General features: G+C 38.4%; 1 protein-coding gene across 1 annotated transcript in view; it reads left to right on the forward strand.

The window, feature by feature from the left end:
- LOC308393361 (uncharacterized protein) overlaps positions 1–27,698 on the forward strand; it is a 92,164-nt gene that overhangs the window by 21,622 nt on the left and 42,844 nt on the right. Inside the window, exons 7-9 of the mRNA XM_080877063.1 lie at positions 4,646–4,711; positions 9,795–9,918; positions 25,954–26,053. Coding sequence (XP_080733189.1) covers positions 4,646–4,711; positions 9,795–9,918; positions 25,954–26,053 — 290 coding nt within the window. The remainder of the gene's footprint in view (positions 1–4,645; positions 4,712–9,794; positions 9,919–25,953; positions 26,054–27,698) is intronic.

Below are 27,698 nucleotides of genomic sequence, written 5' to 3' on the forward strand. Positions count from 1 at the left end.
TTGTGTTGTGATGGGTCCAAAGAAGGAGAAACTACACAATTGTTTTTCCTGTGAATTATAAACATTATCACAGCCCCACACATGCAGTAGGTTACTTTCCAAGTCTAGTAAGACTGTTCTGTAAAGGTGCATTATGGATTTTTATTTTATTATTTTTTTTGTAGTCTCATAGTTGCTAGGTTCATGAATGTTTTCAAGGTTTTGTTTTGTTTTTTTATAGTTACTCTTTCAGATTAGTGACACAACGCTGAGTTTTCCTAGAACAGGCTTCATAACTTGTTTTTCACACCCGTCCCTTTAAAAGTCACATTAGAATAAATCCTAATATCATATTTGGCCATTGTTTTTTGGTTTTCCCCCTTCGGGCGTTGTTACACAGTGATATTGTCGAGTAATTTCATTTCAGTGTCCTGCACCAGCACAACTACTCTTAACTGAGCGAGCACAGCAGACTTGTGTAAAAACTGTCCTTGAGGTTCAGACTTTATATCACTGGCTTCTGCTGCATAGTCTTGAAATATTGAGTTACAAGCCTGAGCCAAATAGTGATAAAATATGATCACTGCTGCACCATCTGCAGTCCACCAACTTTTTTAAGTAACCTGTTTTCAGTTGTCTGTCCTTAATTTAAATGTGACAGCTGGTAAATGAAACTTTGCATTGAAATGCTTAAACATGGAAGCTGCTGTGGCTGGCTGAGGTCGAAATCTCCTGATTATGCATGAAAGCAAAGCACAATCACAGCTGACGCAAAAATACTGACCATTAATTTTAATTATATGCATATTGTAGAAAAACACACAGTATATTTCCTGCAAAAATAATGGGAATGTAATGTTTGATTTCCCTAATGGAAATTTCTGTTCCTTATCAATTTCTCCTCTGGCTCAAAACGAATGATCTGTCTGGGTCAGTCTGTGGAAGTAATGGTCTAGAAAAGTCATTCTTTTTGCTAATATTTATTTATTTTTAATTTGAGGAAAAACACTGATGCATCACCCTCCAAATAAGTGTCTTCAATTAAAGTAATGACCAAATGTTGCCAGTGTAAGTACTTTGACTTGTCCATCCTGTTGTATCCTGCATTGTTTTTCTTTTTTTTATTCTTAACAGAAATACACCAGTGTGCTGTTAATCAGTTTAGGTTTGAATTATTTGTTTGCACCATTGACAGATTTGTGTGTCCATGTGTGTGTCCTTATGGGCACAGAGGAGGGGCACAGGGCATTTAACATCGTCGGTGGAAGGTCTTGTTATCAGTGTGTGAACAGCTCTGAAACACCTGGACAATCGATAGTTCCCTCATTGTGTTCAAGGAGGCTTAGTGGTCGATCAATGCAGAGGCTCAGCCCCGCTAACGCACACACAACACACGACCTGCATCTTTTACCCTTGGCGCCCCTCGCTCTTTATGTACTGCCCTACACGGTAGAGCTGCTGTAAAATGTGCATTTTGGCACAGCCATGCAGGGCACCTTATGCACACAGAATGTATGAGTACATATAAGTAATCTAACACAAATTGCTTGATGAAATGTGTTTGCGCTTTATTAATTTCATGTACCCATGTACTTTTTTTGACTTTATAAAACTGGAATTTAAGGATGAAACTCTCAAACTTCTCTCTTGTCTCCCCCAGAGATCCGTACACACCCACACATGCAGACTAATGAGTGGATTATATAGCCAAGTCGTAAAGATAAAATGTGTGAAATATCTGCCTTACTGAACCTCTACCAAATCTCCTTTACATTTTTGTGAGTTTAAGGGGAAGTACACAGTCTGCAGAATCTTTGTCATTTTAAAATGCTTTACCAAAGGCCAGACGTTTTATTAAAATATTATTAGAAACACTATACAAACAGCCAATCGTGTGGCCGACGTACATAAAATCATCCAGATACAGGTCAGGAGCTGGAGTTACCGTTCATGGCAAACACTGGAGGAAAACGGTGATCTCGCTGATGTTCTGTGGAGAGAATCACTGTATTGGTAGAGGAGAACAGCCAGGTCGGTTGGCTCTGACAGAAGGGTCACTCAGATAAGCACACCTTACAACCAAGTGTAAGCATCTCACACTGCACAGCACACTGAAGCAGATAGACCCCTGTCAATCAAAACAAAAAAAGGAATTTGAGGTAGTGGAAGGTGATAGACAAATACAGACATCCATTTTTTTTCTTCAATGAAAACAACACATGAGATGTCAAAAATTACTAAATAACTAGAGAACTAAGATAATGCCTCTGGAGTTTTTCAGGAACCACATATTTCTTCTAACCTTTTTTTGAATGCTCACATACTGTAGCTGGGTATATTTCATTTTAAGTGGGTTGCAATGTTACTGTCCACAGTCTGTGTTTTACTTGCAGTAGACAGAACTAAGCAACATCCCCAAGCAGACAAGTGCACGACTAGCATAGAAACTAAACACATGTACTGCTGTGAACGCTGTCACAGCCGAATAGATATTGGCAACCTAAAGAAATCCGTATCAGTTTGAGTATATACTATGCTTAAAACATTTTCATCTCATTATCTGCTGTTGGACTGCGCTTTCCATCAAGAAAGTGAAATGATTACACTCCACCAGACTCTATTTACAGAAACAGGACTTTTACTTGTGAAAATATCAGATTGGTTGGGTGCTTTTTGTGGATCTTTAGCATTTTCATTGTTTATTTTGCAAACTAACATCATAAAAGGAGGAGCGACCAACATTTTCAGTTTAGTAGATATCTGATTTTGTCTGGAAGCTTTGAAAAAGTTAACACAGTAATAACCTTTATTCATTGTAGCCATATGTCACATTTTTAACATTATATTATCATGTCTTTTAACCTAAAGAAAGCTTAAAAATACTGATGTAAATGAATAAGGAAATATTGTATTTTTTTTTTATTTTTTTTTTTAAGAAAAAATGTTTCTCACAAATATGTTTTGTAGGCCTAATATGAGGCTACACTGCTCACATCAAAATTGGGTTGACATATTCATATGCTAGCCTCTATATTTGGCATCAACAGTATGACTCCATGGACTCACCCTGCCGCATGTTAACAACCCAGGCTAGTGATGGTGTCTCAGAAATCCTTTACCCTCCTGCTCAGGCACCAGGCCTTAATCAGATCATTGTGTTTTGGATGTGATAAAAGATATGACTGGTAACAGGAATGTGCAAATGAGAAAGATATTAGAGAAATATATTTCATACCATTCGTGTGCATCTCCTGAACAATTGTTCCTGTACGAGTTCAGACCTGGTTGCATCATAATTTCCATGACTGTTCATAGCTTGTGTAAGAGTTTGTGTGGACATGAGTTTAGAAACCAGTGTTCTCCCAGTAAACGAGCACAAATGTTACCATCTACCCCAAATGAAGGCCCCCCGTTTTGGACACAGTTTAGAAGATCTAGTCTGTATTTCACATGTGCAGTTGCAAGTGATTGGATCTGAGGAATCCCAACTTTATCCCAGAGTCTTTTATAAGGCTGGATCTTGTCCAGAGGTAGAGGATCAGAGGGTTTGAAGGGGAGAAGTTGGCCAAATTTATATTGAGCAAACATTTTTCGTTTTAAGGGGGAAACTTTTTGGTCTAACCTCATACCAGAGGTTGATGAGGACATTTGTGCTGCGCAAGTTGTGTGATTTCATATGTTTTTGACTTATGTTGTGTGGATGTTGTGTTTTCATGTGTATACAACTGTATTACTGTGGCACCACAGGTTAGCAGAAATGTTCACGTATTCAGAATGATAGAAGTAAACGTTGTTTTTCTTTGTATTTTGCCTTTTTAAGTCCACATGTTATATCTTGACTTTGAAATCTCTCGCTGCAACATTGACATCACTGCTTCTCTGTTCTATGCTTTTCAACTCTGGCAAGTTTTTTTTTTTTTTCTTATGTTCAAAAATATGGTTTAAACTGCTGTAGATGAGAGGACTAGGCTGCATAAAACTTCCTAAATTTGTTGGCATTTCCTTTCAAGATTTGAAAGCGGGGAGATATGAAAGAGTGGGCGTAACGCCGCGCTCCAAAATAACATTTAGCTGTCTGGAGAAACCACTAATAGATTTGCAGTCTCAACAACCAACTGTTGAGAGATTACAGGAGCTTAGACTTATAAGGAATGGAACAGATGTTGAGCTCCAAAAACCTGTCTTGTCATTCACGTGGGATTGAAACGTACTGTAAAGACACTCACTTCTAATGTTTAGCAACATCCGGCTTCTTCGTGATGGTACAGCATTTTGCAAGCAGATTTCTGGCTTGATGTGGGTGTGTGATGTTCAAAGTACATGTAAAATATACAACCAAAACATTTGCTTTAAGTAGCCCCCGAAGGCACCTTTTTTTGTTTGGAGAAAATATAAAATCGAAAAGTTGTGGAGGATCAAGGCACTGCATGGTAAACAAGAAACTTATATAAAATTAAATCTCTTCATTGCCTCGGGCGCTATGATGCAGTAACAACCTAATGTTTAATACAACGGAGGAGTGCTTGTCACTAAGACTGTAGAGGATGACTGATCACTACTTAATACCTAAGCGCCTCTCTTTCTCTCCTTTTCCTTCCCTGCTTTCCTCTGCCTGTATCTCTGTTTTTCCCCTTTTCTGTCTTTTTCTATTACTGTCTTTCTCCAGCATTTCAATTGGAATTAGTTATGTCTTAGCTGGCAGTGAGGCCTACGCTGCACTTCTTAATGTCAGGTAAGTCTTACGATCATGCTACTTGGTTAAACTGTAGCTTTTTAGGTTATTCTGATTAATTTCACGTTACACTTCTCTTTAATCAAACCTAAATCCAGTTTCAAACCATGCACAAGGGATGGGAATCCTTTCATCATATCTTTTTAGGCTCTGCTTTCAACATCTGTTAATTAGCTTTTATGTGGCTGCCTCTGTCAGTTTTTGCTTGCATTATCTGGGGTGCTAGGCTTTCCGATTTAGCCTAATGGGCCTTATGTATGCTATCCTCTACATAGTTTACATGCAGTATGGTGAGGGGATCAAGATGGCTTAGCCTGACATATGAGTTGCTTTAATTCTAAGCTTGGGTTCCTTCTACATATAAATTACTTAAATTCTTTAAGGGGTTCCAGCTCAGAGAGAGTGCCATTCAAACACAATTAACAGCAGGGAAAAATGTCACTGAAAAAATAAATAATGTGCAAAGAAAGCCAAACGTCATGCAGGGCTGCCAGAAATTTTGCACATCAGTCTGGCTCCCCGTTCCCCCTTCTCAGTTAGCACAAAATTGAAAGCGAATTGTCACTTCAGGGTTGTGTTGTTAGGGTGACATGAGTTCACACAAAAATATTTTTATTTGATATTGATTTAAAAGGGGAAAGAAACACTGATGCAACCCCGAGAGCTGACCACAGGAGAGGGAGGCCCTGAAAGGATTGCATGAAGTTACAGCATTGCTTTTAATCAAAGCAAACAAACACGTACAGGCTGCACACACTGCAGAGATGAGAGGGAAAACATCCCATTATCAGGCATTAAGGATTTATTTTCTGTTGTAGATTATTCAGTATAGTCTCAAAGTAATTTATGCTAGTGAAAGCTAAATGGATAACATGTTTCAGTATTTCTAAATATGTCAGGTTTAGGTGTCTCTCTTGAAGTTGACATAATCTCACCTAGATCATTACGAGCTATTCTGGACTTGTCTTGCCAAGTTTGAAATTTATGCATATTTAGGTGCTGCTTTCATGCTGCAGTAGCATGATAAATGCTGGAAAAATGCATCTTTCTGATACACATAGATTTTTCTTCCTGCAGCTTTCTTTTGAAATCACGATCTATTCTTCACTCTAACTGTCACGTGAAAGTTGATTGCGGGTCCTGCCCACTTTGCCAGCAGTTATTTCGCCCAAAGTCACTTAAAGGCACCACATATCATTCACTTTTTATGATCTGTGGTTGTCACATTGGAGCAAATCTCCTTCAGTATGTACGCAGCTTGAGACTTCTTAATTTGGGGCTGCAGAGCAGCATTCTGTTTTATCAGCAAAATCTCAGATGTTGCATCCTGGTTTCAAAGCTTTACCTATATGGAGATGAAATATCTGTAATAATGTAGCAGTCTAATAGTAATTCCTACTTGTAAGTCCTCATATCCATCCATAACCAAACAAGTACAACATGGTCAGCCAGGTGAACAGTGTCCATAAAGCTTTCAACCACACCCACTTAGGAAACACATTGTAAATTATTGTAATGTTATTAAGATTGCTTTAGACCATCTTTTCTTAAGTCTTTGTTTTCAGTGGACCTGCTGAAACAAACAGGAATGCAACACCATAACCCCAGAGTTGTGTTTACATACCCTGTATTCTTTGCTGCCTTGCTGCAGTCTACAGACATTTTAGTCTGAGTCTTTTTAAACTGTTTACAATCCCCCCCCAAACACACGGTAAGATGTGCCATTAGGTGGGGAAGCGCTGGAGGAGTTTAAAATCCACTTTGGCCGCGTCAGAGGTTAGCCTTATTAAAAAAATGATTGTTAGTAATTCAACTTAGTGTACTACTTGTTAGAACTGTCAGATAATGTGAAGTATTAAATAAAGCAACTTTGTTTAAACTAAACTTGAAGCAGCAAAAATCGTTGCAGCAACTCCAACCAGCTCTTCAAGTAATCGTTGTCTCGACCTCGCGCCTCCCTCTCCTTTCCTTTCCCAAGCCTATAATTACCCTTATCAGTTAACGGAGCTAATTTATTTTGTCATGCCCCAGTAAATACTTAACCCAAATAATATTATTCACACTCTACAGGATGGTTGGACTGCTTCGTCGGCACACCTGGGGGCTTCATTATCGGGCCGCTCGGTGCCGGGGGGGATTCTGCGATGTGTTGTGGGGAGACAGGGTTACTGGAGTGAAAACACCTTAGGAGACCTCCTTTGGATAAACTACCATATTCCCTCTCCCCAATCAATAGGTTACTGCAGATCTCTGTGTAAAAACTCTCGTCAATACTGCTGTAGGATAGCGGACACGAATCCCAGAGAGTGAATCTCACTGAGCTCTACAGGAATTGCGCATCAGCACCTCACTCTCAAACCAATGGCCAGATTATATTTTAGCACTTTAGATAAAGAAAATATTAATTTTCTATCTAGTTGGAATCATTACAGGCTTTGAGCTATGTGTAACCAATAAATACAGTTTAAATTGCAAGCGTTTAATTAAGAGGAGCAAAAGCTCATCCTTATGTCTGTTGAACTTAAATCTTAATAGTCTTGTTCCTCATAATTCATACAGTTGGCAAAATGAACTAATTTTAAATATATTTTTTATCTTACTGTTAATATAGCAACAGTTACTTTTACAATAAGCATACTGACCAAACCTGATAGGCTATTTCATTTTGCTTCATGGAGGCATTACCCCTCTGTGCAATAAGACTCTGAAAACACCTCACTACACATAAACTGTATTATTAAGAAATTGTGCTTAAAATATTGAAAGTAAAAATAATTGTTCTGCAGAAAAATGTTCTCTAGCACTGCTAAACGGATGTATATTACTACTGCATATGTTTAAGGTTGAGCTCATTTTAAATACTGTTTAATGTTCAGTGTCGTATTCTAGAGATTACTCGTTTGTATTGGCTGTCCTGTGAGAACCACATATCTATGAAGAAAAAACTGTTCATGAGCTTAGAAATACAGGCATACGTCTTGGTATATTAAATATTCATTTAGAAAAAAATCAGCTGAATTAAAAGGCTTGTGCAGAGTGTGACATGGTTAACTGTCAATATCCACCGAGGGGATTAAAATATGAATGAAAAATGAAGGTGGGCTGTTGGCAAAACAGGTAGTTAAGCTTATGACATTCAGTCATTCTCATAGATGTTAGTCTCAAAGTACTGCTGAGCCTGCACCTGCTCCACTTACCATTTTTATGGACATGGTCAGAGCTGCCTTCATCTCCATCATCGTCACAGCATTCCTTGTTAATGCCTTAAGGGAGTTATTAACAGCTTTTTCAAACTCCATCTTATCTACATCACACATGTTAGTCATGCTTAGCAAGACCAAACTCTTCTGTTGCGAGGTTAAATCACTGAGGGTTATTTACTTGCTAATGCCAGCTGTGTTTTCATAGGGAGGGCAGGTCGTAACTGAGCTGCTGGCGTCTGAGTGGCTGAGCTTTATGACAGCTCTGTCGGAAAAAGATTGCCTTACATTGGTATGTTTTAATTTATGCTTATTCTTAGATTTGATAAGGCAAGCACTGTTGCCCTTTCTTCCACTGGCTTAAAACGTTGCTTTTTGACAAAGCATATATTTAGAGCTTGATCAGGTGACCCTGAACCGTTGCTTAGTTATGCTGCAATAGGCTTAGGCTGCTGGGGGCTTCCCATGATGCACTGAGCGTTTCTTCTCTCACCTTTTTTTCACTCTTTAACGCTACTTTGCATTTAAACCTTAGTTGTTATTCTTTGGCTCTCTTCCACAGTGTGTCTTTTGTCCAACGAGGCGTGCCTGATATCTGGGGTTTTCTCTCCATTATTGTAGGGTCTTTACCTTACAGCGTAAAGCTCCTTGGGGGTCACTGTTGTTGAGATTTGGCACTTGGTAAATAAAACTGAATTGAATTGAAATGAAAACTGTGACTGCACAACATGCAAACAGACCTAAGTCTACAGTACAGGATACAGTTTTAAATATAATGCTGTATTGTACAGTTAACTGCTGTTTCTTTTCGGTGTACATGGTTGTTGTTGTTGTGAAGGGGCTGATTAAAGCCTAGCAAAGTAAGTTTGTTGCATAAAACTAATCCAACATTTAGTAAAATGTATTCACTGAAAACAAAGAAAAACAAACTGCAGGACTTTAAATTGTATGCAGAGCAGTTTTTGCTGTTTTCTGAGTACTTTTATACTTGTTAGCTATCTAGTTGCCTGGAAGATCCCCACTTTTAAACCATTTGCTCTCATTAATTGTATTACTAGTCATCCTTACATCAGGTCAAATTCATGAATGTACTTTAGTACCTTATCTTAAGGTACTGTCCTCTACATAGATAGTAGGTAGGCTGAAGGTCCTTGTCTAAAAGGCAACCAGCTTCTGACAGCAGTATTTGATATCCTGTTTTGAGAACGAAAGAGGTTTATTGTTGTATTCTTGCACTGTTGCATAAGTCTTTGTCCTTTATAGCAGCTTTATGTGCTGCAACACATTTTTTAAATAATATTTAAAAAAAACAATCATTATATGGTCATTTTGCGTATAATTATTTTATATTATAAATATGATGCGTTTGTATTGAATATTTAATCTAGAGCTTAAGTAGTAACTTTAAGCACTGCATAAAGTTTACTATAAAATGTATTTTGTGCTCTGTGTATGCAGTGGTGGATTAATAGTAGTATTAAGTTGCATCTACTGGGAAAAATGTCTGTTTCAGTGAAGTAGCTAAGAGCAGTTTTAAGTATAATAATGCATGAACTTCAATCATTTGTTTGGACGTTTTACAAAATTGTTGACTTACTGTATGTTTGGTTACTTTGGCTGTGACAGTGAATATCCAGGAGGTGTTTTCCCTCAGTCAACAGTAGTTGCTAAAACTCCAGATGTTTTCATTGTTAATAAGCAGCAAACAGGTGTTTGTTTTGGAGGATGACTGTTAATTGAACCACAAGCTTATGAAGTACTAGACTTGCATCTTGATTATCTATCAATGCAGAGCGCTTGTGTTTAGTCAACAGTCAAATTGTGCAGATTTTTATAGCATAGAGTTTAATTATGTGTGTTATGGGTTTTTTTTCTCTCCACAGCCACATCTATGTGATCCCAGTCTTCACCTGGACCCTGACTCTTGCTATTTTACTGGCCCACACAGTTATTCAGCCAATCACTTCAGTGCTCACCCTCCTGAAAGGAATCCTCCTCATTGTCACGGTAACAGTGATTCTCTTCATTTTGATACATTTTGGCATAATTTTCAAGCATTTGCAATAATGACACAGGGCTTTACTGGGAATAGCTTTTTATCATTAGAAAAAGGAGAATTCATGTAAAGGAAAAAACATATTTGGGAATGTCGCTAATGATAAAGGCGTCTGATGGCTGTGTCATGTCCCGAGTATCCATCTGTTCGATATTTATGTGACGGTGTTCACTTATCTAAAATGGATTCTCTCTTCATGAAAGCGCTGATTTGATGTAGAAGGTGTTGTTTCAACAGTAAGATCATTTTGGCAGCTGCAGCTTGTGCTGTTGTATTGCATTATGCAGGGAGGTGTTTCTGTTATACAGCCTGCTTTTATTGATTTGAATGGGATGGACAAAATAAAGGAAACATAAATGATAAATGTGAGACATGAAATATCAAACAGAATTTGATGTGAGGTTGGAGTTGTTTGATGTGTTTTCTAGTTGAATGATGCCTGTGAAGTAGTTCTGGTTTGTTAGTGTAAATACTGCAGCTTGTTGGAATTTTGATGAGGTGAAACTCAGGACTTTAAGTTGTTGCTTGCAGCTCTCTAGTCTTTGAACATGAGTGTAAATTATTGTTCTCTCTGTGTTCTGCCTGAGACAGACTGGTGACCTGTCCAGCATGTACCCCACCTCTTGCCCTGTGACAGCTTGGATAGGCTTCAGCCTTCCCGTTAGTCTGGAATTTGATAAGTGAAAGAAATTGTCAAAAGGAAAAAAAAAACTAAATTAGGGGTTTTTTTGCTTGTTGCTTGGACTTTAAAGCTCGATGGAAATGTACGTTTTCAGAGTTGCTGCTACATCTCCCACCTTTTTGTTTTGCCAGTCAGTGTGAGGAAGACGATGTGCCTGGGAAAAAATTAAATGGGCTGAATGAAATTAGCAGAACTGCAAGTCAGTAATTCATAGGACGTAAGTCTGAATGAGGTTCTCCTCTTGGGGAAGTGGGGAAGAAGTCCCCAAGTGTGTCTCGCTCTCTATCTTACCAACAGTAGTGGCTCTGATAACATGGAAGACAGCATGACCACACAATGGAAAAATCGTTGAACTCTAATTTGGGTTAAAAAAAAATTTACATGGGAAAGCTGTTTCAGGGTTTTTGTGCCTGCACAATGGTGGAGTTTTAAAAGAGTAGTTATGAGTCCTGTTATCTTGTTCTACTACTTCTCTGTACTGCTTCTTTATTACCACACCACTGCGGCAAACACTGAAAGCATAGATGATGTACATGTTTCTGTGCCTTTGTTGTGTAAAGATTTGTGTAAAAATAAATGTGAGATGTTGGATATTAATCATTTCAGTTTAATTTTTCTAGCACCAGTTTAGCTCGTTTGCTTTATATTGTAATGTAAAGACACTGTAATATATGCAAGCCCTTGGGTGTGGTGGGAACCAAGAACAGCCATTTAACAGGAAAAGAGCGCAGGCATTATGAAGGTCAAGGAGGGGCAGCCATAGAAATACAGTGAGTGATATGGCTGATCAGTACATCACGGATATACTGGCTGATAAAGGAAAAAAGATACCTTATGTATCAGTACAACCCAGAAGTAATCCAGATTAGAGGAAATAGATAATAAATTATAACTTCAATATCAAATTTTTGTTTTTAAAGTCATTAAAGTGTACAATCACTCTGCAGCTGGGAAAAAGAACAGTTCAAGGAAGTCATTAAAAGCTTCAAATCACTGTTACACTCATGGCCATGATGGGTTTATGTAAACTTCTGACCACTACAATCCTTCCAGTTGTTAAATACAATTCCTCCCGTGGATTTTTCTGTGTTCATTAGCGAAGGGAAAAAACATTTTGATTTATTGTGGTTGACTTTTGATAGCTGAAAATCCCACACACTGTCCATCACTTGAGCTTACTTCATTTGTGCACAACTTTGTGAATAAGAACTTCACCAGGAAAAATTCATACAGAAATTACCTTGGATAAACAACAGGTTTTCAGACTTTTTTATCCAGCCTGCAGTATACATTATGCAACATGATCCTCAAGGGAAATTACAGAAAAAACATTTCTTCACAAATGAGTCTTATATTACACCATGTAGCTTACAGTTTTTGAAAAGCAGAAAGAGTCACCGAAGATGATTTAAATATTGGGTGGAAAAGGAATTAATCACAGTACTTTAAGCTTATTTGCTATTACATGAAATAGCACGTAGGAAAGGCAAGAGATGAATTACAATATATCAAGACAACTCTACTTGTATCAGAAAATGAATACTTTGAATTTATAAAGTCCGCTGGCATAATAATGAAGACTTTCTACAACACATGTCAAAGGGGATTCAAAAGATAATTCATATCTAAAGTGTTATTCTAGAAAAACTAGGAAAGCAATGAAAAGATTTATACTGTACAGCTATACTTTGTACCGGCACTAAAGGAGACAAAAACAAGACAAAGAAGAGAAGATCAAGACAGATAAAGGAGAGATCAAACATGTATTGCAGCTTCCAAACTTCTGAGAAAATAAAACTCTCAAAATCAGTTTATTCTTTTATGTTCGTAATCTCATCTCAGTTTGAAAAAAAGAAGAAAGAAACTCATTTCTGACTTGCACAAACTCTTTGCTTGTGTACCTTGCTTTTATCACTTTTTTCAATTACTTTGTCAGTTTTAAAGTGGGATGAACTGTACACTGTCTGCATACAAACTTCTGAGTGATGTAGCCATACTAATTGTCATGACAACTGCTCCGTAAGTTTGTTTGTTTTACATTCTTATATGAAATATAATTTGATGCAAGTATCACTCTGTACACGCAAAGTGTTGAAGGGTGTAGTAATGACTGCCATTACAACTCTTCAGTAAGGGTTTATACATTTCTTATATGAAGTATAATTTGTGATTTAAATGGAAAGCCGTCTGTTAAATAGTGAAATTTCTCTCGGCCTGCCTAAGCCAGTGTTTCCCACCCACTGTGCTGCAGCACATAGGTGTGCCGGGGAAGATTATCTGGTTCCCGGCGTGAGTAATGGGCAGAACAATTACATTCTATTTCCACTAGAGGGCAGTACAACTACCTGCTCTAATTAAATGGGTTGCCAACTTCCAGTAAAACAGAAGAAGACGAAGAAGAAATTACATAATAGTCATACTGTGAGGCGATGCAGTGCGTAATAGGAATAGATAAATATTTGAAAAGAAAAAGTAGTCAATGTGACATGGGTCTCACATTGACCCAGATCTGCTAGAGCCTTAATCTGACTCAGATTAAGGCTCTAGCATGAATAGTGGTCAGAAGAAAGCAAAAAAATTATCAATATGCTTTTTGTGACATTTTTGTCTGGTGAAATATGTGAAATATGTGGCATGGCTCCAAAAGGTTGGGAAACACTGGTCTAAGCTATGGTTGCCACTGATAGGCAATAATATAAAGATTAGATCATGCAGTGTACCAAGTGGGGGCAAATCCCAGTACTGCACACAAAGGACAGTCTTGTGGCTTTGCAAACTGGAGTCAGATACCAGATGCCACCGGAGTTCAGGAAGCCCTCCCAAGGTTACAGAGCAGGAGCTAAGCTAAACTAAAGGCTAGCAGGTGGAAGTGTAAGCTGTTTCTGCTGTCGCTTCTGATGGGGAAATGTCAACTCACTAGTAGACAACCTTGATGATTTGGTGGCACTGTTGAGAAATATTGAGATGCTACCGGGAATGTTGTCTGCTGTGCTTTGTGGAAAAATACCTGACTCCTGTGTAGACTTATTGAGCTTCACTATTATGTGATCAGAAGACGAGCAACAAGAGCAAAGGTGTTCTTGTTGAGGCATTCAGAATTGGTGCAGTAGGAGTTGCCTCCATCTCAGTACTGCAAAAACCAAGAAGATAGGATAGCCTAGATCTTCTGACTATCTGCCAGTCTCCGTATATAGCCAGGACACTGAGGTGGTGAACTCATAAATATCTGGAGGTCCTACTGGATGACAAGCTGGACTGGTCCCTAACCACAGGCTGACTACACTGGAAGATTTTGTCCCCACTGCAGTAAGCGTTTTTAACACCCTCTGATGGGAGATCCACCTGGATATTCATTCATCGCATAACGAGGCTTGTTTGCATTTCTAGCTGATGTGCTTTCTTTAGTCTCAAGTTACAGACCCTTCAACTTTGCCTTTGTTTGGTTTTGGCACGTAGCTCTACCTCCACCTCTCATCACCAGTGAAGGTTGTCTTGGATGTAGTGCCTTTTCAATTGTGACACACACTTGGCAACAATGTGGTGACTTTCAAATTTATTGTGAGAACTGCTCTTAATGAAAAGTAAAGAATGTCAACAGTTTCTCTGATTGTTGTGCAACAATCCTGACGCACAGTCTGCTCGATATCTAACAATTTTAGCAGTTGTTACTGTGGAAGATTGCCTGACTGTGTGCCACATTCCTGTGATGTTCTGCCCTTTTTACTACAAGAATGCCACTCAGAACATCTTGTCAAGCTCATTACTTCACTGACTTGAATCTTTGTAAGTATTTCAAAGTCAAATTTCTTAAGTTTGAAACAGAATTAGAAGTTTGCTTTTCTTTGAGCTTGAGATTCTGCATCTAACTTGGTTCATTTTCCTGAAGTTATGCTTGGATGTTTCTCAAAAGCATACAAACGTTCTACTTAGCACACACAATTCAGTTTGGAGTTGTAAATTCACACTTAATATCAAATTAATATATTTTTGTGTGACAAATAAAAGAAAAGTAAATATCATATTTATTCATTTGGTTTTTTTAATCGTAGATCCTGGTAAGAATTTTAAAGGGACAAATTACAGTATATTCAGTATCAACTGAGAGAGGATATTTAAAGGTAAAAAGATTTGAGATTAATTATATTAACAAAAAAAAGTTTCAGGAGTTTATCACCTTTACGTGACATACTTTGCACTTTGTGCTTATTCGCCGCCTAAAAATATGCTTTGTATATTTTTTTGATGACTGCAGTGACATAAGAAATGCTGGTTTCTGCAGCAAATGAAAGGTCATGCTGGTAAAATGGATGGAGGTGGCACTCTACACTTCTACTCTATGCAGAAGCTTTGTACTTAAGGAGCTCCCAGTGTGTCTGTGGCAGTTTTGGGCCTTTCCAGGTCAGTTCCTGCCAACATCTTGGCATGTCAGCATCTCAGTAGGTGCTCTTTAAAGACATTTTTAGGCTTGGCTCAGAGTCCATTTAACACCACCATCACATCCCACAAGATTACACTGCCTCAGTGAATTGTACATCTGCTGCAGGGAAATGTATTATATTCAGTGTTAGCCAAGCTTTTGATGGACACAACCCTTTGCGACACAAATGATTAATAATAATACTTTGAACGCCTACATTAGCGTAATCCTAGCAAGCTCATTTTATTTATATGTAAATTAAAGCTTTTCTTATGGGACAATATACAGTTCTTCGTGTATAGTCGATAAAAGTATCATCGCAGTGCCTCACAATTCTCTGTGAGTAACCAAATCGCTATATTTGAATGTCCATGTAACTGGAGCCTATGTTTAGGACTAGGGAACAACTTTCTGTGATTATGCAATGTGAGCAATTATGTCGGAAAATTTGCATTTAAACAATTTCAGGGATATTCATGCTAGTTAATGGATAAAAATTTCTGTATTTAATGTGCCTTTCCCTTCAGCTCTTTCCTAGCGTGGCACAGGAAAATCCCCAGTGTCTCTTTAAAATCAAATGGATGCAGATTTTTCAAAATTGCAGCCAATCAGTGATAGAAAATATTAAATGTGTCCTTTTTGACACTTTTCTCTCCCCCATCTTCTTAAAAATCACTGCCTAATTGGCAAAAGAAATGTCTCTGGAAGAAATACTTCGACAGCTTTTCACCATCTTTCTAAAGGTTTCACTTCTCTCCACTATTGTTGCTGAAGACTTTTTTTTTTTTCCATGATATTCGTTCTTCCCAAGGACAGAAATGTCTTTTTTGTGTACCCTGTAAATGTGTTTATATTCTACATTAGTTCAGCTCAATTATTGACGTATTGGCAGATGAACTAATGCAGCGAGGATTAGTAACAGCGGCGATCGATGCCAGTGTTATTCAGTCTTATCTTGCTGGCAGCAAGAGAGTGAGGTGTGGGTTTTGTGCTACAGCAGCTCACGGTCTTTTGAGAGGTACCCGTCACAGGTGGCTATATAAATATAAATAAAAATAATGTCGGCATTGTACTCATAAATGTGTTGAATTGGGGTGTTTGACCATAAGTGTATAGAATTACCGGATGAATTTGAGACTAGTTTTAACAAACGCTGATCCACATGTTCTGAAAGGACTTGCTGTCTTGTAGCTTAAACCTTTTTTTTTTTTAAATGAAAAATATACACAGTTCAAATTAGGGCTGAACGATATATCGCATTTGCGATAATATCGCGACATGATCAAGTGCAATTTTCTAACCGCAAAGGCTGCGATTATACTGCGATTATATTATACAATTCATGGGCTGCATCCTCCTGAGGCCGCATTTGTAGACCGATTACGTCACAGCGACGCGCCGAAGGCTGTCCAAATTACTACCATATCCCAGAATTCATAGCGCGGCCCAGCCAAACTCCAGTTTCCAGCAATGGCGGCCGCTACTAAGTTTTAAAATTACTCATACTAATCTTTCTGGGTCACAAAATAAACTTTTAACATATTTTCAGGCGAGAAAGTAGTTGTGTAAACATCAAATATCTGCTCGGTTTATCAAGATATCCCATATTTGCAAAAGTGCTTCGACGTTTTCAGAGGCGTCTGCTACCCACCAGCTCGACAGCTAGCCGGGAGCTCGAGGATTACTGATGCGGCCGAGAACGGCACAACTCCCGGCACATCATTTTCAGATCACCGCGGAGTTTCGCTGCTCGGGTTAAACGTAATATATAAGTCACTTAGACAACCTAAAAATGTTATTGTTGGGCTTTTTTCAGTGTTTTGTTTGTTCGTGAGTAAATCGGTTTGGCTGAGATTAAAGTTATTAGATTAGATAAAATAAAACTTTATTAATCCCCCGGGTGGGTTCCTCCTTGGTTTTCACACAGCTGACTAAACGTCAAACAGAAAACTTATTAAACAGAAGTATGAGACAGTCGAGAATTTACGCCAGTGTCTGGTTATATTTTAGATAGCAAGAAGCAGACGGCCGAGTTTATTAAACTCCACCGAGACAGCGGTGACGCTAATCAGAACTAGACCGTCCAATTTCACGCCTTTAAACTTTAAAGGCGTGTTTGTGTGTGTGTTTATACAATTGCTATTATGTTTGCACTTTATGTGTAATGTTACTGCCTGCAGAGATCAGTAAGATGTGTGTATTTTTTATTTATTAGTTTTATTTATTTAATATTATTTTTTAATTGAATGACTGTCTAGTAGTTCACAGATGTCGAAAAACTGAGTGTGGTAAAGCCACTGATTTTTTTTATGTATATTTCTGCAATCTGCACATTGTACTGACTTTCATTTTAATGTTTACACCAGGGTTCCTTGTCAGCACTTTATGCTCAGATGTTTGTAAGCTAAAAATAAACTATTGTGTATGTTCAAATATACTGTTGTGATTGAAGAAGTTAAATAAAAATGTCAGTCATCAATTCATGCATCACCTCATGTCATCATAACAGAGGTCTGTCTTCCAGGAAAGAACAGTTTAAAATTAATGTAATATAGTATTGGCCATACTATATGATGTATTGCTTGTCTTTGTTTAATAATACAGAAGACAAAGACCTTAAAAAATAATCGCATATCGCATCGCAATCGCAATATTGGGGCAAAAAATCGCAATTAGATTATTTTCCATAATCGTTCAGCCCTAGTTCAAATTTACAAGACACTTTTATACGTCTTTAGATAGACCAGGATGTTTTTTTAAACAAAAGGAAGCTGTGAGACAACTTTGCTTATTTATTTTTTTAGTTTTCTAAAGATGCAACTTTGCTGCACAGCCCAGGATTCAAGCACACTCAGTTTGTAGGATGGTGCCATACAATGATAGTTTGTTAATTTTACTACTTTTGGTATGTCTTTATTACTTTTGCTGCACTCTCTGATGAAGAAATATACATCACACTAGTGGAAACTCGCATTGTTCCTTCAAGTCCTCGTCCAAAAAAGCGATGTATTTGACTTCGGTAGTATTTTACAATTGAAACCTCTCCATGGGGAGCTGCTGGTTTGAGTTTCTAAGCTTGATGCTGTTTGAACAGCTCTTTCCCAAACAAAAGGTTTGAGTTCAAACTCACTCTCAGCTATTTGCTTGTTTACTTCCGCCTTATCTTTATTTCTGTCTGAATGAATCTCACAGGGCGTGAACCCTTGAGTATAACTGAAATGCTGGAGTCATACTAATTTCAATATGCCATGGAAAAATTGAAAAACAAGGGGAAAATGTTGAAATGAATAAGCTAATTCACATGCAAAATATGTACAATATAGTAGGAGTACAGTTCAGCAGTAGCAAATTGATAGCTATTTGTTTTTATAGAGTTACTTCTTATTAGCCATTAGTAGGACATGTAAATATTTTTCCCTTTGCATATTTTACAGTAAAAAATATGACAAAAATATCTGACATCCCCTAGCCTAAGTATTAAGATATGTTTTAAAACTATGGGAATATAAGAATAAATGTCAGGGTTGTTGGTGAGCAGCTATCCAGACACCGGAATCAGATCAATGACGTCCCTCCAGAGCAGAAGGCGTTCAGTGGAACCTTTATGTCTCCCCAAAGGATCTTCTGTCCTTGAAGAACAATGGAGAAACTGCGCAGATTGATTTTAGATTGCATTGATAGCACACAAGTCCATAAGCGCTTTCATGCACAAACCCACACTAATGTCAACTGAGCGTGCGTCACAGAAGTTGTGGTTCAATTTTGCCATCGTTACTGAGGCCGAATTTTAAAAGGAAATAGATAAAATCATCCTGACACCTCTGTGAGGTGATGCTTCCTCTGTGATGCTGTTTTGGAAAGCCGCCTTTTCCTGCACGTCCTGTAGATGGAGATGTACACACAGAGACTCCTTTGGACACACACACACACACACACACACACACACACACACACACACACACACACACACACACACACACACACACACACACACACAGTATGAAAGAAATGTGACCTAAAGCCAAATCCCAAACAGGGGGAGGCGTTAAGATTTAGAGGCTCAGTTCTGGAGCAGGGCACTGAGAGCCATTCCCTCTACTCTGCATCAATATGAGAGAGAGCTGGGCGGGCAAGGCCGACTGCACCAGAATAAAACACTGTCGTCAAGCACCGTCCATTTATGGCCCACCAAATGTGATTTTTCTCTTTATAGCTGAAATATTAATGTTTCTATCTTGGTATACTTAGAAAGAAAACAGCAGTTTCCAGGCCCTGAGCTGCCAGGATAGAAGGGCATGAAAAGAGGTAGACTGGAGAATTTAACAAGTAATGCATTGGCAAATAAAAGGGTGGATAAAGTATGACCTTCACTCAGTGACCACTGTAAAACATCAAAGCCAATGTAACAGACATAAACAAAATGTTTTTCAAACATTTTTTTTATTCAATTCTTTGCCGTGTTTATTAAAAAAGCATACAGAGCATTAGATGCTTACAATTGGCATTATTTGGTAAGTGGGCGAAACCAAAAGGGTAAACTGACTGAATTAATACTTAATGCAACAAACTGCTGCCACAACTCGGCGATTACTTCATCAGGCTATCGGTGAGGTCCTTTCACGATTGTTTTTAAAACGAAGTTGTTAAAATACCAAAACTGCACTCAATCTGTCACTGGTGCATGAATACTTTTAAGTGTTGCATGTGTACAATAAAATCACTCTATGGATGTATATGTATATTTCAGTGGCTGATGGGACTCGTCCATTTATGGTTTGTGGTTAAACTCTAACAGACCTCAAATCTGTGTATTTTCCACATTTACAGTCAGTTTATAGAAGTCTTTTGCAGCGTTTACCAGGATTTCCAGACATTCTCAGAACAAAATCAGCGCTGCAGTCTCTTTGATTGCTTCCCTTTGCAGGAGCATAATCCTAAATGAAGCCATCCATAATTTATTCCACATTAGAAATGGTGGCCGCAGGGAGATGTTTTTCCACTGCAAAACCACTTTCACTTTGCATCTGGGCTTTTTTAAGTCAAATTCATGAAAAGTCAATGTGAAACCTTGGCAGTAAACAACTTATGAAGTTGAGTGATGTTTTGAGGAGGCTTTAAATAACTGTTTGTTTTGGGGTCTGTTGAGAGGCAGAGTGGGGAGTATGTAAGTAAGCCCTTAAGGCATGTTGATTTGGATTGATTCTGGTGAGACAAAGGTCTATTTAAGTAACCTGATGGAGGCATTAATAGTGAATGTTTAGCTCGCTGTATTCCTTGCATGCTAGCAGCAGTGGTCAAAGATTTGTTTGGCCAGTTGTCTGTTAGATGAACTGAAATTTATTGTTACAACAATCCTGACTCCCAGAAAATGAAATCATCAAACACTTTTATTTGCCCAATAGTTTATGATCAGGTACATAAACGGTAACATTGCTGCCACCTTCTGCTAAACAGTCTGGAAGATGCACATACTGTAGGCAGGACGCCCTCACCATCCTGCTTATTTTGAAACCAAGCTTGACCAGAGTATGATAGGAGGGTACAAACTAATTGTTGTGCTGCTAGCTAGCTTGGCTGACAGGTTGTATCAATGTCACTGTGCTATAAAATGATGCCAATTTTGTCTGGTGAAAGAGAGCCTCTAACTCTTAGTCTAATTAAATACTGAAATGGCACCTACTTGTCATTCACCCTTCAAAGGGCGTAGCCTTAAGCTTTATTGCACTTAAATTTACTCTAGTTCAAAAGTCATGAAGGGCAAGATTAGTATTAAAGGCTTAAATTAGTTTTCTACAAAGCTGGAAACATATGTTTTCATGCTGAAGTGGAGCATTTCAACTTAGGGGTCTTTAATTTGGCTTAGATTGGTGCCACCCTCATTGACATTCTAAGAATTGCAGTTTTTGGTATTCCCAGAGCTTGCCTCTTAGTGCTACTATAGATAGCAGATGCTAGCATGCAACTCCGGTTAAGCCATGTTGCTCATCTCAATCTGATTCCCCACAACATATGAAAACTGTTTTGACCCCTTTCCTGGTTGCGTACTTTTGGACATATTATTCAACTTTTATCTCCCATTCATATCATAGCATGTCCCTCTCAGTTGCCAGGAAACGCAAAAACTACACATACAGTGTGTAAAGTCACACTTGCTTCACTCACATGGGATCTCTCACTTTGTAATGAAAACACATTCTCTCCTCTTTGTTCCTCCTCTCCACTCCTCTTCTCCTTTCTTTTTCATTCCTTCTCTCTTCCCTCCTTTATGTAATTTCATCCGAATCGATGTGCTGCTCCAGCAGCTCCTTCAGGCCTGACGTCTGACTGATTGCTCCACACAAAAACCTGCAGCTAAATAAAATAACAGGGCAGCCTAAATGAAGTTTATGCACCTTGATAAGAGCTCTATTAAGTCATTGTGAAATAGGCTTGAATGTAGCTTTAGCCATTACATCAGCTAGACATAGCAATGCTACACACACACACACACACACACACACACACACACACACACACACACACACACACACACACACACACTTTTAAATGAATCTCATGCACTGAGCTGTGGAATTATGTTTGAAGGTAGATTATTCACGGAGAATCGACTACAATTTCACGGTTTTCTGGAAATAATTAGCGTGACATTTATTCAGGCTTTATAATTGGTTAAGATTCCAGACCCTCACCTCTAATAAAGTTGTCATTGAACCTTTAATGCTACTCGCTCCCATGACAGCAAGGGAATATTGCAGCCTGGTGCAAGGGGGTCAAATCACTTGGAAGAGGACAATGTAGTTAGGCCTGTGGTGCATTTGTGTTAGGGTGGACCATATTTTACTTAAGCAGTCACCCCACAGACTCACCCATTCTCTCTAATGTAACGTGCTCCACCTGTGGAACGATGAGGAAATTTCTCGAAATATTACCAATTATTTTGTTCTTACACAAACCTCACGATGGTTTGCGTAACCTGGGTGATCATCTCCTCGATGGGAGCTCTCCAGTGACTTGACCGCTGCTTCAAAGTCTTAGATATCCTGCACCTAAAAATGTTTAGCTTTCTTTTCTTTCATTACTTTTTTTTCCAAATTTTTATTTTTCCTTGGTTGAGGTGAACAAAACAGAACTTGGAAATCCTTCCTTGTTTTAAAGCTGTGCATTTGTGGATTGCTGAGAAAGCTGGAGTTTTGTTTCATTTCATGTGCGTGACTAGAAATTGGGGAAAATTTTGGATCAGACTATTATTTTGCCTTTACAAGAAAGTAGTGAGACCTGCTGTGATGTATGGTTTGGAGACTATTGTACTGACAGAAAGACAGGAGGTGGTGGAGTTGAAGAAGCTAAAGATTTTCAGTGGGATTGACCAGGATGGACGGGATTAAAAATGAGTACATGGTTGAGTCGTTCAGAGACAAAGTTAGTTTGAAAGGCAGGGCCCAGATGCTTTGGACATGTACAAAGGGGTTTGTTGATGTATCGGACAAAAGATGTTGAAGATGGAGCTGCTAGACAGGAGGAAAAGAGGATTGGTGTGACAGAGGAGGATGTTAGGGATAGGGTGAGAGGAGGCAGAATTTATGGAACTTATGGTCAGGTTTATTTGAACCGCATTTATTTTTCATAATCTTATGCTACTTTCATGGACACAGTCAGGTGCCATGTCACTAAGGAGGGGGAGATTTTTTTAATTTTTTAATTCTTAGGACTAACATTAGATCAAACAACTATGAAATAACCTAAAAGCATCAGCTGAAATATGTGTCTAGGACTTTGAAGTCATTAAAACCAGTTCTGTGTCCTCCTCTCTCTTTCCCATTTTTTCTAGTCTTTCTCCACATTTTGCTTTTCAGCCCATCCCTTTTTTTTTCTCACCTCTAATTAACTTGCTGCTATTATTATTATTATTTTCATTTGTTTTTAACACTACCGGTCTCCTTCACCCCAATTTCCTCTTCCGCCTGACATGAAATTGCAGAAAGTTTTTCAGTTCTTGAATTTCTTTCATTGAAACCTTCCATCTTTTACTCCAAACGGTAAACAAGAAACCCATTTTTCAAACGACATTCATGGAATGATTGACTTTTCCGGGAAAATAATCAAACGATATCCTCAAAGCAATTTCATCTGTGTTTAAAAACCAAGTGGCTCAGGCCAAATAAAAACCTCACTGAGCATATGGTACATCATAATATAGAAAAAGAATTTCAGGGCATGAGGCGACTGTAAAAGTTTATGGTTTGATGATAAAGTTAATGTATTTTGCATTCTTGAAAAAATAACCAAAGGTCAGTAAGAGAATTTAGATACTGCGTACAGTAACTACAGCTGTTCTCTGTGGAGTCGATATTTGCATACTGCAAATATTGTGTACTTCAAAAAGCCAAAGGCCAAAACTGGAGTGTTGCTGAAAGCATCACACAGCACAATGTAACCTAAAAATCAAAGTCAACAAGTGAGTCATGTCGGCACAACATCTTTGAGGAGGGATGAAAGATCAAGTCAAAGCCTACCCTCCAGCTTGATTCAGCACAAAGTGTGCTCTGTACACTTTCTTTATGAGCACTCTGTTATGTTGGCGGTTACGGTCAGCGCTGGAAAAACTGAACCAGCTCATTTCTTTCAAATGTGGACAGTTCTCAATTCAACTCTTTATTTCTGGGTTACAGTTTTTTCACGATTGCAAAGACGCATTTCTTGAAACCTTCAACCCTCTTCTCTAAACTGTAAACATCAAGTTCAATTTTCAAACTACATTCACAAAACTCAAAGTGTTCCCAAACAATCAAACCAGCACAACAAAACAGCTTCATCTGTGGTCAGAATCACACATTTTCAGAATTCACAGCCTGTAATCACAGCACCGATACTGAGCATTCATTACACACTACTTCAAAACATAGAACAATATAAACGCAAAAGAATCTGCTGAGATTTGTGTTTTAGTCTTTATCCTGTGTCCCTCAGGCCACATGTGGGGGGAGAAATGTATAAAACATATGCATTCACTGTATGTATTACATGGCTCATACGACATGTCTGTGGTGTGATTATAAACATGATAAGTTATGCTTTTTTATCATGTAGCATAATTCTAAAATCTTAATATAATAAAAGAAATCTCTGTCTGTTGTCCAACTTGAAATATCAATGCTTTTCATATTTTCTTATCTATACACTTTTTACATTTTACACTTGGTCTACATTTAATAGGCCATTATTAAGAAGAATAAAACTGTTCAAAACCAGCAAAGGAAGAGGTGACTGACTTCTGATGAGTTGGGATGACTATGAGGAAGGCTGTGCAAATGCTCTAAACCAGGGGTGTCCAACTCCAGGCCTCAAGGCTGGTGTCCTGCAGGTTTTAGATGTGTCCTTGATCCAACACAGTTGATTTAAATGGCTAAATTACCTCCTCAACATATCTTGAAGTGGCCTGAGGCCTGGTATTGAACTAATCATTTGATTCTGGTGTGCTGGCCCAGGGTGATATCTAAAACCTGCAGGACACCGGCCCTCAAGGCCTGGAGTTGGACACCCCTGTCTAAACTATTCTGAGATGCTTACAGGTATAGTCTGGATATTTTGAAAAAACAAGTTCCAGTGCTTTAACACTACTGATAATGTAGTGATGATCTGTCGCGATTATAACTATTTCAAATGCTGTCCCATAACTGCAAGAAAACTAGCAAGAGGCTTATTGTTCAGGCCAGAAAATGACTTCATCAGAACCACAGACCTCCAGCTTGCTAAACTTGGTTTGGAAAAAAGACATTAGTCTACACGGGCTGTGTGAAAGTAGAAAAAATGACTATTTACTACTTGTGTCACTTCAAGTCATCCATTGCTGTTGTAATTTTGTGATATCCTTTTAGAAATTTCCTTCTGCTGCAGTCACACTGCCCTCAGTCGTGTTTCATGCGTCCCTTTTGTGGCCAGGCTGGACATTGCAATTTTGATGTTACTAAAATTGTTCAATTTGTCCACTAAGACCTCCAATTATACTGCAGATTTTTTTTTCTTTTCCTGTCTCTCTCAGTCTGTGCTGCTCTGCTGTTTTCCAAGAAAAACTCATTCAGGAAACGTACGCTTGGAGTATTTTGTTGGATGGCGAGTTACAAGCTGAATATGTGTTGCCAGCACAGTCTCGGTTCCTGACACAGTTCTTCTTGTTCGTGGCTCCATGCAATTTTTGTGGTCTTCTTAAAGTGCCTTGGTCATTACTGGTACACCTCAGTTCATAATTTGGCATATTACTAGTAGATCAACCCCAGATGTTTCCAACCTACTAATTTGGGCTGTGTGGTAAATTTGCCCTAAAGTATTTTTGCAATTTAGAAACAGTTGATAGCATCTGAAATATTAGATGGGAAGTATGACTAACACACACAAAAAAATGTCATAATTTGCACAGCTTTGCTTGTCTGATTGCTGATGAAATGTTGGTGCTCTTCATATGTTTGCGTTTTTTTTCCCTTTGCACATGTTGTGGTGTCAGCATGAGAAACTAACAGCAATGCTGAAAGTTTGTTAGATAGCAGAGTTGTTTCACTCGATGTCAATATAAACTTCCAACCTGCTATCTCTCCAGGGTTCGCAAGTTTAAGAGATTAAAAAGTGCTTTGGTACCTACAGCGGGGCAGGTGCACCATAACAAGTCACCCAAAGTGCTTATACATAACTTGTTTTAGAAGTAAGAAATGAATGTTGTTGTTTTTTTTTATGTAACTGTCCTGTCTCGGTTGTGTTACGGTGGAAGAATTAATTATCTTCCTGCACAAAGAAAAACTTGATGTTTCTCTTCTTTTATTTAGAACTAGGGAAAAATATACTGCCTGAGATGTAACAGAAGGCCTGTGTGTGTGAACTCGTCTGTGTGTCTCTCAGGTGGCTGTGACATTTGCAGTGGGGTCAGAGGTCGGCCTTCAGAGCAGCAGTGACTTCAGTCAGATGGGAAAACCTTTCCTAATGGGCACAGTGGCTCTGGGTAAGCTTCAGCTTTGTGCAATAAAGCTCACAGTCTTCCTTTTTTTTGTCTTCTTCTTTTTATCATTGTGTCTTTGTGGCCCTTTTCCAGTCTGTTGTACTGCAAAGGATGTTGAAGATAATGACGGTCTGACTTTCCATTCCAGCTGCTACCAAAATTGGAATTTCATTACATGAACAGATCTCCTAAGAAATGAGAAAACAAATTATTTAAATGGGCTTCAAGTGTAACCAAAGCATACCTTTGAACTCCTGGCAGAACCCCATCTTGTGGTTTCTCCCACAGTTTGCATGATCCTCAGACTGTATTATGAATACTTGGAGTAGATGTATCTTTAAGACTTGTTCCTCTAATGCTATTTCCAAGGAAAATATAAAGAAATCAGAGCCAGCTCGAAACTTTTGCCCAGTACTGCACCTGATGTGTGCAAAGCTACTGTTTGCACAGGCTGACTATTTGAATTCTGACTGATCATTTGACTTCACTGCTGTTTCACCACTTACTCTTGTCTCTCTTTACTGCAAAGATACACTGAAGAATGAGACTTTACAGACATAGCAACATAAATAATAGTGAGCCAAGTCATATGTGCAACAGGGAATTGCTCATTTCAGTATAGCTGGGAAGACCTTACTTGATTCAGTTTTCCAGAAAATTGTGAAAGTGCAAATATCTCTTTCAATAGAGGAAATACAAAAGAAAAGCCTCTGGTCTTTTCAGATATAACAGTTGGCAGGGACGCCAAATCTACAGTTGCACCAAGTAGATCTTGTCAGCTCAATGTTATTCCCAGAATTTGGGAACAGAACCATAAAAATCACGAACCTTATCTAATTTAAATTTGGTCAATTTATTGTTCAAGGTCATCTTACAAACTAGGATGGTTATAATACTAGAAAACTATGAGGTGGGCCAGGATGAGCAGTTTTCAATAGTTTCAGTGGAAAAGTCCAGTTTTAAAGCACGAAAGCAGCTCATCAAATAAGGGACAAAACCAGGAACATTTTTCGAGTTGTTCACCCTGATCTTTGTTCCCCGGAGTCGGACTGACGGGCATTTACTGTAGCGTCTTGAGTGATTTGCAGAACATTCAGAAGAATCAACGGGAACTGTGGTGTGTGCAGAGTGCCATCATGTGCTGACTCAGAGTGCTTTTAGGTTTGTTTTTTTTAACCCACACCAACACAGTCTGCTTGTCAGCTGCCGTATTCACCAGATTTGCCTCGCTGTGACTTTGTCCCAAGTGAAAATTTAGCTGGAGGATCGCCAATTTAACACGCTGGAGGAGACGCACGCAGGCATACTCGCATATCCTGCACATCCGAACAGAAGGGAAATATTCAGAATAGACACAACCAAAACAAAAACTGTTTCTCTATCACTTGTTCTTGTTTTTGTTTTGTTTTTTTCATTTTTTGTAATCTCTCTTTTCTACAGTCAAATGATACAAACAATAAAAGTGCTGGAAAAGTCAAACTTTCATCTTTACATCAAAGATTTTCTTTTTAAACATGCGATTAAGAACATAAGAAGCACTGCTTCTGAAGTCCAGCCCTCTGATTGTTCGTTGTTTAAACTTGGGAACAAACATCTAGCGTCGACAGAGAATATCTTTAATTCCCTTTAGAATACAAATCTATTAAAC

Source organism: Rhamphochromis sp. 'chilingali' (assembly GCF_963969265.1).
Source record: "Rhamphochromis sp. 'chilingali' genome assembly, chromosome: 3".
Taxonomy (NCBI): domain Eukaryota; kingdom Metazoa; phylum Chordata; class Actinopteri; order Cichliformes; family Cichlidae; genus Rhamphochromis; species Rhamphochromis sp. 'chilingali'.